General features: G+C 37.9%; 1 protein-coding gene and 1 long non-coding RNA gene across 4 annotated transcripts in view; one reads left to right on the forward strand and one right to left on the reverse strand.

Moving 5' to 3' along the window:
- LOC109165316 (pleiotropic drug resistance protein 3-like) overlaps nt 1-4,895 on the forward strand; it is a 20,206-nt gene extending 15,311 nt beyond the window's left edge. For all 3 annotated transcript variants that reach the window (XM_019314022.1, XM_019314024.1, XM_019314023.1), the window contains 10 exons: nt 77-190; nt 288-361; nt 478-810; nt 1,281-1,571; nt 1,689-1,772; nt 1,854-1,987; nt 3,020-3,247; nt 3,364-3,535; nt 4,176-4,430; nt 4,527-4,895. In XM_019314022.1, coding sequence (XP_019169567.1) covers nt 77-190; nt 288-361; nt 478-810; nt 1,281-1,571; nt 1,689-1,772; nt 1,854-1,987; nt 3,020-3,247; nt 3,364-3,535; nt 4,176-4,430; nt 4,527-4,793 — 1,952 coding nt within the window. In that variant the 3' untranslated portion in view covers nt 4,794-4,895. The remainder of the gene's footprint in view (nt 1-76; nt 191-287; nt 362-477; nt 811-1,280; nt 1,572-1,688; nt 1,773-1,853; nt 1,988-3,019; nt 3,248-3,363; nt 3,536-4,175; nt 4,431-4,526) is intronic.
- LOC109165323 lies at nt 2,044-14,192 on the reverse strand. The gene is made up of 3 exons (XR_002051529.1): nt 14,181-14,192; nt 7,464-7,471; nt 2,044-2,100 (listed from the first exon to the last, which is right to left on the reverse strand). It is a non-coding gene; the product is annotated as an uncharacterized LOC109165323 (long non-coding RNA).
- Between the last annotated feature and the right edge of the window lie 325 nt (nt 14,193-14,517).

The raw sequence follows: 14,517 nt of genomic DNA on the forward strand, positions 1-14,517 counted from the left end.
TCACATATCTATTGTATTTGAGATGAAACTACAGAACAATTTTAGTATAGTTAATTCAATTCCAATATCCATGCAGCCCCAGGTTCACGTGCTATTATTTCAAAGGAAAAATTCTCAAAAATACAAGGAAGTAGAAAATCACTTCATAAAGTGCCTGTTGAAGAAAAAACTTCTGAACCTTCTAATCCAGGTTTTGTACCTTTTCCTTTTGTTTACTTCTTTTGCATTGCCTTATGATTCAAATTTGTTATCTTCTTAAAAGAAGTCTTTTTTCTTGTCTTCTGCAGGCCGAGTGATTTTGCCTTTTGAAGCCTTAAGTGTAGTTTTTCAAGATGTTCAATACTACATTGACATGCCTGTGGTAATGGAACATATATTGATATATACCATTCTCATTTGACAATGGATTGTATCTGGAAAGATCATTAGGCCAGATTCATTGGTTGTTGATTTTAATCCTCTTATATCTGTTTTTAGGCAATGAAGGAATGCGGTTTCACTGAAAAAAGACTTCAACTTCTTTCCAACATCACTGCCGCACTCAGACCTGGTGTTCTTACTGCTCTTATGGGTGTCAGTGGTGCTGGAAAAACAACTCTTCTTGATGTTCTTTCTGGTAGAAAGACTAGTGGTACAGTGGAAGGAGAAATAAGGATTGGAGGGTACCCTAAAGTTCAAGAGACATTTGCTCGAGTTTCTGGTTACTGTGAGCAAACTGATATACATTCTCCTCAGATCACAGTAGAAGAATCAGTTATCTTTTCTGCTTGGCTACGGCTTCCTCCAGAGATTGATTCCAAAACCAAATCTGTATGGCTGGCCATTTCTATGCTACATCAGGATTGCGCTATTCTTTTCTGAACCCATTTTGTGTCAGTGTTGTAAAAATCGGCTTATGTGGCCGCCTGGCGCCGAATAGGCACCCTTAGGCCAAGGCGATTTCAGCCCTAGGTGACTTTAGTCAGCCGGCCGATTAGGCACCTAACTCGGCCGAGTGATTTTTGTTTGCCTGCTCGGTTGCTCCTCTTCTATATTCCTCTAGTCATGTACTCAACTAACCATCTAACATATGTAGTTGACTAGTTCGGGGGATTATAATAGTCTAACAGCTCACAGCCCTGAGTAAGAAAAGTGGAGATGGTATATTTGGTTGCTTAGGCGCTCTAGGAGCTAGGCTTCCCCGGCACCCGACTAGACCTGTGCCTAGCGCCTTCTGCAACATTTTTTTGTGTATACAATTAATTCCAATATGATATGATTGTCCTTGGGTGTGTATGTAGGAATTTGTGAAGGAAGTGATTGAGACAATTGAGCTTGACGGAATAAAGGACATGCTGGTAGGCATGCCTGGTATCAGTGGTCTTTCAACAGAGCAACGCAAGCGGCTCACAATTGCTGTGGAGTTGGTTGCGAACCCCTCGATCATTTTCATGGATGAGCCTACAACTGGGCTTGATGCAAGGGCAGCTGCAATTGTGATGCGGGCCGTAAAGAATGTGGTTGGCACAGGAAGAACAATTGTTTGCACCATTCACCAACCCAGTATTGATATATTTGAAGCTTTTGATGAGGTATTATGTAATTGTTAATTTAGAAAGCATGAGAAGATGAATATTGATTGATTGATTGCTTTAACAGTTAATACTATTCTTTGTTCAAAGTACACATTTGTTTCTACTATTCTTTAGCTTATTCTCTTGAAAACCGGTGGGAAAATGATCTACTGGGGACCGCTGGGTTGGCATTCTTGTAAAATGATTGATTATTTTGAGGTCAGTTTAATTTGCCAGATCTGTTGTACACTTTCCATGCTTTTCCATTGTACATTTACTGAAACAATTACGTCTTAACAGGGTATCTCTGGTGTGCCAAAAATAAAGGATAATTATAATCCAGCAACATGGATGTTAGAAGTCACTTCAACATTTGCAGAAGCCGAACTTGGCTTAGATTTTGCAGAAATCTATCAAAAATCTTCTTTATACAAGTGAGTCTGATAAAATAAATTGCTTCAATTAAGAGTTAATTCCGGATTTAGTACTTTGACTATCACTCATTTCCAATTTTAGTCTGCAACTTTTAAAGCTACCAAATTTAGTCCTTAACAGGGTGTTTGGTTGGGAGGTTGGGAGGGGGGAATTAGGGAGAAAAAGAATTGTAATTTTGTGGGAAAAGAATAAGGTGAGAATAAAGTAGGAATTGAAATTACATTGTTTGGTAGGGAGGAATAGAATTATTGAGAATGGGAAGGGAAGAAGTGATATAAAGACTAAAATGCCCTTGTGTAAAAATATTTTTAATTTTGAATAAATAAATTATATAAATTATTAAAAACAATTCTAATTATATAACATGAGGAACCAAATGTGCTACATTATGAACAATTAAAGGGTTAGGTTTGTTCAAATCAATTGATAGGGGCTAAATTTCCAAAAGTAAAACAATTGAGGGGCCAAAAGCGCTGTTTTCCCTAAAAAATAATAATAATCAAGGGCAATTCAGTCATTTTCAGATTTTCCTATTTTTTCCTTTCCCAGCTGCTGCCAAATTGGAATTCCCATGGGGGCTGTATGAATTCCACTCCTTTTCAATTCCCTCCAACCAAACAATTTTAGTTTCTCATGCCAAAGAATTACATTATAGAAGATTTACAATTACACTCTACCAAACACCTTGTAAGTATTGAATCACTTGCAATTGTAATCCGCCATTAGCTTTTCCCTGTGTAAATCATTAACATTGAGGATAAAATTAGAAAGTTATGACCATTGAGCCAATTGTTTCTCACACGCCAGAAACAAAGCCATAATTTCCTTATTCTAGTACCCCTAATTTCACCGTACCCTCAATGTTAAGCGTTGTTCACACAGGAAAAAACTTATAGTGGATTACAATTGGAAATGATTCAATACTCTTTATGAATGATAGTCAGAGGACTACCTCCAGAATTAACTCTTGAATTAATTCCTGATTCATTCTAAAATATTTCTGAATTACAATTGTACCTGAATATTGGTAGAAATAACAAAGAGCTTGTAAAGATGCTGAGTGTTCCACGTCACGGCTCAAAGCAGTTGCATTTTCCCACCCCCTTTTCACAGAAGGGGTGGGGCCAGTTCAAGACCTGCCTTTGGAAGCAGTATTGGTCTTACTGGAGGAGTCCTTCCTACAACTTGATGCGATTCATTCATATGCTCATCGTATCTCTTCTTTTAGGATTGTTGTTTTGGGATCAAGGCAAGAAAATGTAAGAATATTATACGTACTATTGCTAAATATACTTACTAGCTGCTCCGTCCAAGATTTGATCATATCTACTCCCAAAGAACTATTAATCCTTTTGTTTTCTTGTGGAATTAATAGAGAAAACCAGCAGAGCTTGTTGAATATACTTGGTTCAATGTTCACTGCAGTAATGCAATGTGGGATAAACAATTGCTCAACAGTTTTACCATATGTCAGCACAGAGAGAACTGTCTTGTACAGGGACAGATTTGCTGGGATGTATGCTTCATGGGCTTATGCATTGGCACAGGTATAAACAGTGTTGTAAAAATTAGCCTAGGCGGCCGCCTTGGCCGAAGCGATTTCAGCCCTAGGCGGCTTTTAGCTGGTCAGCTGACTAGGCGCCGAGTTGGGCGCCTAATTCGGCCTAGTGATTTTTTTTTTTTTTGTCTGCTCGGTTGCTCCTTTTCTATATTCTTCCAGCGATGTACTCAACTAACCATCTAACGTATATGTAGTTGACTAGTTAAAATGTGGAGATTATATACTCGGATTACTAGGCTGCCTAGGTGCTCCCCGGGCGCTCGACTAGTGCCTAGCGCCTTCTGCAACATTGGGTATAAATACCTCGACATGTACTCCAGCTGAATATGAATTTTTTTAACTGTAGGAGGCACCTTTAAACCCGTACCAAGCCCACACCATACTTAGACTAATCCCCATTCACACCGGACCGGCCCAATTAAGGGGTTTAGTGCTGGACAGATTGGTTTTTTCATACGAGAGGGGGTTCGAACTCCCGACCTCTCTTAAGGGATGAGAGTCTACGGCCACTCACGCCAACTAAGCTGGTTGCAGCTGAATATGAAATGATAAGCTAATTAATCTATTACCCTGATAGCTTCTTATAACATTCGATCTAATTAAACTCCTAATATTGTCATATATAGGTTATCGTCGAGATTCCTTATCTGTTTGCTCAAACAGTTGTGTTCACGGGTATCACATATCCAATGATTGGATACTATGGGTCAGCACACAAGGTTTTGTGGTACTTCTATGCCATGTTTTGCACACTGCTGTACTTCAATTATCTGGGAATGCTGCTTATTGCCATGACACCAAGCTTTCACATAGCTGCAACTCTGCAATCTGCTTTTTACTCCATGTTCAACCTCTTTGCTGGATTAATGATTCGTAAGCCAGTGAGTACATAAAGAATTACTTTCTATTATAAGAAACTTAATTGCAGCTAGACATTACTGCAAACAATCATTTTATATATGTTCATAATCTTGCAGCAAATACCCAAGTGGTGGGTCTGGTTTTACTATTTAATCCCTACATCTTGGTCCCTAAACTGCATGCTTTCTTCGCAATATGGAGACGTAGAGGAGGAGATCATGGTTTTTGGAGAAAAGAAAACAGTGGCAGCCTTTCTGAGGGATTATTTTGGATATCACCATCATCAATTGCCCATTGTGGCTGCAATGCTGATTTTGTTCCCACTTCTTTTTGCCTGTTTATTTACACTTTGTATTCAGAAGCTGAACTTTCAAAGGAGGTGAATGGTGTGTTGAATATTAGGAAACCTTTGTCTCGTTCCTAGTAGAAGCTGTCTTAGTTTCCTATTCTTATATAGTTTAATATAGAGAAGTAGAGTAATCTATTGTAATCTTTCATAATAATATACTCTTTCTATTCTCCTCTTTGGTTCTCACATATTTTGCTTCCGCCTAACTGGCGGGTGGTGGTTGTTCTCCACCCGCCAGGCCTTTCAATCCCTCAATTTCAACATGATGAAAATTCAATAATTTGACTCATTATTTATGTTTATGCAGAAAAACATGTTCAAAAGTCACTTTTGTTATGATGTTTTAATTTGAAGGAATACTCTTGTCTCTCGCTGCCATCTCATCTTTCCACTACTTTTTTCAGAGGTCTTTAGTCTGTCTTGTATACTTAGTATTCTTGTTGCATGCTTTTGTTATCTGGTAGTGCATCTTGATGGACCTTTATTTCTCTATGAGTTGAAATAGTGTCCATCCACTCATTCTTGACTTATCAGTCTAGGTTATGTCTTCTTGCCTAATGCTGGCATTTAGTATTTTGCTTCCCACCAATATTTTTGGTGAATCTTGAATTTCCTCATGGATCGATGTATATATGCCTCTTGTATTTGTATTCTTCGGGATAATATTATAATTTATCTTTTTTTTTTTTTTCCAAAATTGTCTAAATCAATACTTAAGAAGACCGTACCAATGAAAAAGCAATATGTTGCTTTTTGTTTTAGTCATAATTCTCCATGTAAATCCAATATGCTATAAGCCTTGTATTGGCATTATTTTTTGCTTAATAGGTTTGCACAATATATTATGTTTAGTTGTTTTATTTTAATTTTTAAGAGTTAGATTGTTGCAACAAAGTTCCCAAGAAGATTTACAAAGCCAACATAGTCTACAATAAATCAAATATTTCAAAAAGCACTAAGCGAAAGTTATTCTAGAAAACTTTTTATTGATGCACTGTGTACCTCAAACCCCACCGAGAAGAAAGACATTTTCCCATGCCCACACCAAAACTCTTGCCTTAACTTACTCTCAAGGCAAGACTCATGATCAATCAAATTAGAAACTTTTAGATTGTTAGCAATTGAGTCTCGTATTTGGAATTAAAACTTAAACTCGAGAAAAATAAGGGAATACTTGATCACGATCTTCAAGCATATTTGGAATTAAAACTTAAACTCGAGAAAAATAAGGGAACACTTGGTCACGATCTTCAGGAAGGATTGGAGTGTTTGATCGTCAAAGAGATTGTTGTGAGGAAGAAACGCTCAGGAACGTCCGATCTCAAGTGGCTGCAGCATAAGCATAATGGGACCCTCAGAGTCGCCATATTTATAGGGAGTGGTTTCGGCGGGAAAACGCTCTGATCTCAAAGTCGCGCTCGTATCCCAACGCCAACCACGCCTTGCCACGTGTCATGTTGACCCATCGGACGAGAGACTGAAGCGACACCCGTTGGCCCGCGTCGCACCAGATCTTAGTCGAAGCACCTAGCAGGCCAAGTGTAGCCCGAACTCTTCCTCCCGAACTGTCGTTTGACTCCGGGCTATGGGGGGTTACTTGATAGGAATATTACCCCGACCCCCACTTTTCCTACGGTCAGTGTTGCGCCCGGTAGTCGATCCCCGGACCACACGGCCCCTAACCCGACCGGTGCTAGCAAAAGACGGTCTCCCGACCGTTTAGTACTCGATCGACCTCATCGAGGGTTGTTCATCCGATCTCTCGACCCAGCAGGCAGCCTGATCGATAAAGGTCGGACACTAGTACATCCGATTCTACGTATAGCGAGGTGTAGTTAGGAATATAACCCCACGTGTCATGAAACCCTTCGACCCCGAGCTTGGGCCTTGCATGTCCACCACGTGTCAGCCATGCCGGAAGCTCGGACCTTGTTCCCCCTCTCTCCTATAAATAGCGCATTTATTGCTGAGAGAGGGACTTTTGCACCTACTTTAAACTTAGGCTATTTGATCGGAGACTGCCTACCCATTATCGGAGGATCCCGAGCTCAAATATTGTGTATTCGATACTGTATTGTACATATACCCCCGTATTTACGGTATCAAGATTCATTATAGTAATATTAAAGTATCATTTAAATTCTACTACAAATTCATTTGACAATATACATATTTGTAGTGTATCAACATGAGCCATACAACTATTTGGACCATAGTCCACGTTAACGTTTGATTACTAGATGAGTCATTAATCCAATCATTTCATCAAATTCATACTAAAGAAGTTAATAAAAAGGTAGTTGATTCGATCCATTTAATTTTATTTTGGGGTGTTTGGTAAATAGTTGTTAGCTAATTGAGTTAGTGTTTTTGACTAGTAGATAGCATTAGCTGATTGTAGAAAAGTGTTTAGTAAATTAACTGTTAGCTGATAGTTGATTACATGCAACATGACTTTCTCCAAAAACTGATCGAAAAAGCTACTTTGAGCAACTTTTTTGAATTTTAACATTTTAGAGTAATAATCTGTTAGAAAAAGCTAATTAATCAAATACTTATATTGATTGTTAAATCAAATCAAACAGCTAATAACGATCAAATAAATTAAAATTGATTGATAAACTATGTTACGAAAGAAGGCCTTTATAACAGAATATAGGGATAAATCCAGATGTATAGCACCTGTAGGCTGTAGTATTGCCACTTTTATGTCTTTCACTTATCCATATGCTATGGGATATTTTCTTGATATATTCTTTCTTTCTTTGGTTAAAGTAGATTAACAGAATAAAGCGTTGATTAGCAAAAAGGAAAAAGCCCGTTCTATCTTCATTAAATGTGGGGAGTGATTTCAACGTTAAATTTTCCGTTAAGACTAATAATATAGAGACTGCACTTATTGGTGATTAATTATTAATTAGTAAAAGTGTCAATTTCACACCAATATTAATTACGGAGTATATATATTCAATAATTTTTACTTTATATTTTAGTTTTATTTTATGAGATTTTAAAACTTTACTTAACTAACTTTTTTATTTTATATATATATATATATATATATATATATATATATATATATATATATATATATATATATATATATATATATATATATATATATATAAAGCCGCATCCATTAAACTCAGAACAAGCTCGAAATACAAGTTGGCGGGACAATTTCCCACGCAGTAAGAATAGAGATAGAACTAGTTGTCCTTGCTAACGCATGGGTCACATGATTCGCTGACCTCTTGACATGGCGAATTGAACCAATACGTTCCCTATGTCATTAGCAATGACTCTACACTGCTTCACTACCAAACCAACATAAGATAAGTCCTGTTTACAAGAATTAAAACTTGAGCATAAATTCATACAGTCCGACTCCATAAAATAAAGCGATACCGGGCGACTCTTCTGTTAGATAATAAATTTAGTCTAACATTAATTGTAGTAACGAGTAACCTGTCTCGTAGTAGCGGAAGCTTTAGGATCGCCCGAATATCCCCAGCCATAGTCATTGGTATTGCCACGAGATGGTAAACTTGCAGAATAAAGGCTAGTATTTTGTCTACCACTTCTCTCCCGAGTACTCGATGATGCTTGTATTCTGAACACGGGAGCTGTGGGAGGACTATTTTGCTTAGAAGCCTACATGCCATCAATGTAGACAGATATTCAGTTAAAGCTTAACTGAATATCCTGAGTTGCCTAACAGACTAAGTCACTAACTGACTTAATATTCCACTTGCATCACAACAACTTAATTAATACAATATATTATAATATATTATATTAGAGAAAATACTTACATCTTCACCAAGATAGGACTTCTTTAAAGGCTATGGCATTCGCAAGATAAGCATCATTAACACCCAAGAACCTTCCCCTGCATGCTGCTATAAACACACCATTGTGATCTCGCAGAACCGCGCCAAACGACGCATGTTGTCCGTGTATGGCTGCATCAAAATTACACTTCAGATAGCCAAAAGGTGGCGGCAGCACTCACGCTGTTACAGAAATTCCTGCAAGGTTGCAAGTCGGGTTTGGTGTGCTAGCCTCCGCCCATGCCAACAGCTCGGCACACACATAAGCACGCATTTGGGTGATAGTCCACAGCTTCCCGTTCCACACCATCCACATCACCCAAAACCTACAAGCCATCGCACAAGCTCGTGCCCCGTCTTGATGGCACAAGTTCTCCTCTACGAATTGGGTGAAACTTCTGCCATTTAACACGTCAGCCGTACCCCAGAGCTGGCAAGCCATGGGGCATTCGCATAGAATATGCACAATAGTCTCCAGCGACGCAGCACATAACGGGCAACCACCTCCAACATAAACCCGTTTCTCCCTTAGAACCTCCCATACAGGCAGAATACCTCTCAAGCAACGCCACATGAAATTCCGGACTTTCGGTGGTACTTTCAGCAGCCATAATTTACGCCATTGTACAAAAAAGGCAATAGTTGCGCCCCACTACCCTGCATCAGGAGCCTATAACCATGCTTAACCGTGTATTGGCCCCTAATATCATTCCTCCAATACCAAACGTCATCATGTTGTACCACAATTGGTGTGCGGAGTATCCTGTTAACATCATCAGGTAGAAAAATATCCCTCAATAAGTCAACATGCCAAGCACCATTGACAGTCATTAAATTACTTATCTTGGCATGACTCAACTCCTCAATACATGTCGTGTTCAGTCCTGGATTACCACATCAGCTAACCAGCCAACACCCCATACAGACGTATCCTTGCCGTACCCAATCCTCCGCCCCACCCCTTGTCTCAACAAGTGCTGTGCCGCCAAAATACTACGCCAAATGTAGCTAGGGTTGTGGCCCAAGCTCACTGTCAGGAAGTCATTAGTCGGGAAATACCTCGCTTTTAGAATTCTGCAAACAAGAGAATCGGAGTTGTGAGTATACGCCATCCTTGCTTAGCTAGTAACGCAATGTTGAACTCATGTAATTTTTTGAAACCCATTCCACCCACTCTCTTTGGATCAGATAACTGTGCCCAACTCATCCAGTGGATCCCCCTCCTGTCCGACACTCCACTCTCCCACCAAAACCGGTTCATAACGTTCTCAATTGCATTACATGTAGTTTTTGGCAACAAAAAACAGACATTGCAAAGATTGGCATCGACGAAGCTACACTCTTTAATAAAACCTCCTTCCCGGCTCTGGACAGAAGCTTCTTCTACCAAGCTGACACCCTATCCCACGCCCCAAAAAGGATGGTAACCCTAAATAATTGTCAAAATGTGTCACTTGGGGGACACCAAATAGGTTAGCAACAAGCTGTCTCGTTTGTGAGTTGGTATTTCCACTAAACATAATACTGGACTTATTAAAATTAATAGCCTGACCTGAAGCTGCACAATAAGCTTGTAAGCAGCCCTTTACCTCGCCTCCCCAGCATTGGCCCTGAAAAATAATAGGTTGTCATCCGCAAAAAAGAGATGGGATACCGAAGGGGCCCCCCCGTGATATTCGTACTCCATGTATTACCCCACTCGCCTCTACCTGTTGTAAGAGCAATGACAACCCTTCGGCACAACTTATAAATAAGTAAGGTGATATGGGATCACCTTGCCGGATGCCCTGAGTTGGCGCCACCAAACCTGCATCTTCACCATTTAACAATATGTTATATTGTACGGAATTAATGCATAGCATAACAAGGTCAACCCACCCTCGGGCGAACCACATTGCTAACATCATACCCTCTAAAACCCCCACTCCATTCGGTCGTAAGCTTTTGCCATGTCCAGTTTTAAAGCAGCCCAACCTACTACACCATCCCTCTTACGCCTCAAATAATGCCCAATCTCCCCTGCCACTATTATATTATCAGATATCAACCTATTGGGCACAAACGCACTCTGCGTTGATGAAATAACACTACCTATGAACGTTTTCATTCGGTTCGCCACAACCTTAGCAATGACCTTATAAGCCACATTACATAAGGCTATGGGTCGCAGGTCTGCTACTGTCTCAGGACCTTTTTCTTTGGTATTAAAACCACATTAGTGTTGTTGAGAGCAGGTGGGAAGTAGTAGTTGTGCATGTATACAGCTTATCACAAAATCAGAAAGGTCCATCCCTACTACAACCCAAAAACTTTGGTAAAAAGAAGGGCACATATCGTCCGGTCTCGGAGCCTTATCCGGGGCCATAGAGAAACAACATTCTTCACTTCCTCAGGCGCCACCGGTAAAAGAAGCCGGGCATTCATCTCATCAGTAACACGGACATGTACACGCTGCAGCATGTTACCACTACTTGCAATTGCCCGGAAGATTTCAGTGTAATAACGAATTACCTCAGGTGCCATTGTTGAACCCTCTCGCCACATGCCTTGTGTATCCCCTAGCCTCACTATCATATTACTTCGTCGCCTACTCGTGGCCGACTTGTGGAAGAACCGTGTGTTACTATCACCGTCTTTCAGCCACAAAAGTTTAGCTCTTTGTCTCCATAAACCTCCTCCTGAGCTAACAGCCGACACAAATCATTTTCCAAGCGCACGTACAGTTCTACATCCTGCTGTACATGACTGCTCCGTATGCGCTCAAGCGTTCCCCTCAACTGCTGTATTTTCTTGCCAAATTAAACTTGACAAAATACTCCCCACCCCAACGCCACAGGTCTACACCACAATGTTCCACACGCTGCAAAAAAGGTTTGACCACCCAACACACCCCACGACTGCTCCACCACCTGTCTACACTCCCCGTCCAAAAGCCAGGCAGACTCGAACCTGAACCTAATTAACTAATTTTATATGAAGTAATGCTACCTTCGTCTCTTAATTAAATTTTTTTACATGACAATATTTGATTGATTCCTTAACTTTCATACTTAGGATTCGTATAGAAGCACATAAAATGTTATCTCCAAAATGATTTCCAAAAAATTATTCATTTTCTACAAACTATTTTCATTTTCTAATGTTTGGTTAAAAGTCAACAAACAATATTTTTATATTTGATTGAAAGTTAGAATATTATATTTTTTTTGTTCATTTTTTTAAACATGAACATAAATCTATTACAGAGTTATTTCTAGCTAGCTTATAAAATACTGATTATTTGAATGATTATTATCATTACTATTGATATTAAAATAAAATTATAAATTAAAATTTATATTAGTTATAGAATTATTGAGTTAATACCCAAAATCGTCCTCGACTATAGTGGTTTTTCTCAATTTCGTCCTAAACGACTTTGGTGACCTAATATCGTCCCAGACTTTTGTGTTTCGCTCAATTTAGTCCTCCATTTGTTATTCCGTCAAATTGGTGTTAAATAAATGGATAATTCAGTATGTCAATATTGATCTCTCTTTACTTTCAACTTATGAAGTGCGAAATTCCTCTTTCTTGTATGAATTACACCCAGAATTACTCCCGGACCTGCAAATCAAATTTTATATTCGCAGTTTTAGGAGTAATTCTGGGAGTAATTCGTAAAAAAAAAAAAAAGGATTTCGCAGTTCACATGTCTATGAGTAAAGAGATGCCAATATTAAAATTACTGAATTGTCTATTTATTTAACACCAAATGGACAGAATAACAAATGAAGGACTAAATTGAGCAAAAACACAAAAGTCTGGGACTAAATTGAGCGAAACACAAAAGTCTGGGACGATATTAGGTCACCAAAGTCGTTTAGGACGAAATTGAGAAAAACCACTATAGTCGAGGACGATTTTGGGTATTAACTCTAGAATTATTTCATGCAAAGAATGTTTAATGGGGAAAGAAATATAAATTTTCAACAATTTAATTGATTTTTATGATATGATAGGTAAATTAAAATGGAATTAGATTTTTATGATTAAGTTAATAGATCAATGATCATGTATCGTCATTTTGAATAAGGTCTGATTAATACATGATTGAATTAGTTTGACTATGTTAAGTATAAATACCGATACGATATGAAAAAAAATATCAATTAGAATCTCATCAACAATTTAAATTATAATATTGAATTATCAATCTTAAAAAAGTTTAATTATAATTATTACAAAGCACAAAATATTTCTTCTTGCGAAAAAGTCATTTGCAAATTGCAAAATAAGTGCAGAAAGTGCATATATTGGTTCAATGGCGAGTAATTAATGGCAATAATTGCTGACCAATAAAAACATAAAATAAAGATGATTTAAGAGGATAATAAAATAATTTCCTCGACCGTCGCGAAAACAGACAAACCCTTAGCGCGACCACCGCACGCTTTTTGTGACGAAACAGATTTCGTCCGACAGACAATCCCACCGGAGAGATAAATGCTCAACATAGATCTGAAGCCTCACGTGATTAACGCACATGGATTTATTTTTAATAGGGAGAGTAATTTTTTTTTTTTTTTATATATTCATATTTGTGATGTGACACTATTTAATTAATTACTAAATTTTATTTTTAATTAATGATTAGTCAATTAATTTATGAGCACTCAATAAATAAAAGTCACATCAAGCTAGAAAAAAATTAGAGGTTAAGAAGCATTTTCTTTACAGCAATTACATAATTCTTGTCATTATTATATGATTGTTTTTGTTTGATTAATTTATCTTCTTTTGTTTTTTTTTTGTTTTTGTTTTTAATTTCGTATTTCAACTCACTACAAAATGTCATATTATAAAGTGAGTTTGTGGGAGTGATAAATGTAAGAAAGTGTAACAATATCATTTTTAATACTAGTCCAATTACTATTAAGTCATTACTGTATCTGATTCATTAATTTGATTTACATAAAAGTCTACCATCGCTACTTGAATAGGTATACGCTGAGTGAAACTCGCCTTGTGATCCTAATCAGCGAAGGACCATAAAAATATAAATTAATTACTAATATTTTTTGTAATTCAGAGCATTAAAAATTTTGTAATTCCATCTTTAACAAAGTGACTATCATTTAATTTCAACATTCAAGTCTCTTGTCCGAACATGTAATATCTTTTCATCTTATGTAATATTTACGGAGTATAAGTAGTTCTAACAACTGTATTTTTAATATTATATTTTGAGTTAATACTCAAAATGGTTCTCGACTATATTGGTTTTTCTCAATTTCGTCTTAACCGATTTTGGTGTCCTAATGTAGTCTCATATTTGTGTTTTTGCTTAGAGTAAATACCTAAAATGGTCCATCGACTATAGCTAAATTCACAAATTGGTCCTCGACTTTCAATTTTAACCAATTAAGTCCTTAACTTTGCAATTTTGACACGATTTGGTCCTCCATCTATTTGACCATTTGTTGACCGTGATCGACGATCTCCAGAAGAACCTTCAGCTCTCGTCGGAGCACGTGTAGGCCTCCAGGATGACGTTGTACTGGTTCGGAAACAAGTCGTCTTAATCGCTCTGGTACGAACTCAACTACATTGAATCCAAAGGGGGGATGAAGAAAGGCGACCGGATTTGGTAGATTGCTTTCGGCAGTGAATTCAAATGTAACAGTGCGGTCTGGAAATGCAATCGGAACCTTAAAAATTCGACGATGGACCATGAAATTACATATATATCCTCAAAAATCACAGTCAATAAACAGTCAAATAGACAGAAGACCAAATTGTGTTAAAATTGTAAAGTTAAGGACTTAATTGGTTGAAATTGAAAGTCGAGGACCAATTTGTGAATTTAGCTATAGTCGAGGGACCATTTTGGGTATTTACTCTTTTGCTTAATATAATCCTCCATTTGTTATCCCGTCAAATTGG

This window comes from Ipomoea nil, unplaced genomic scaffold, assembly GCF_001879475.1.
Source record: "Ipomoea nil cultivar Tokyo-kokei standard unplaced genomic scaffold, Asagao_1.1 scaffold3069, whole genome shotgun sequence".
Lineage (NCBI taxonomy): Eukaryota > Viridiplantae > Streptophyta > Magnoliopsida > Solanales > Convolvulaceae > Ipomoea > Ipomoea nil.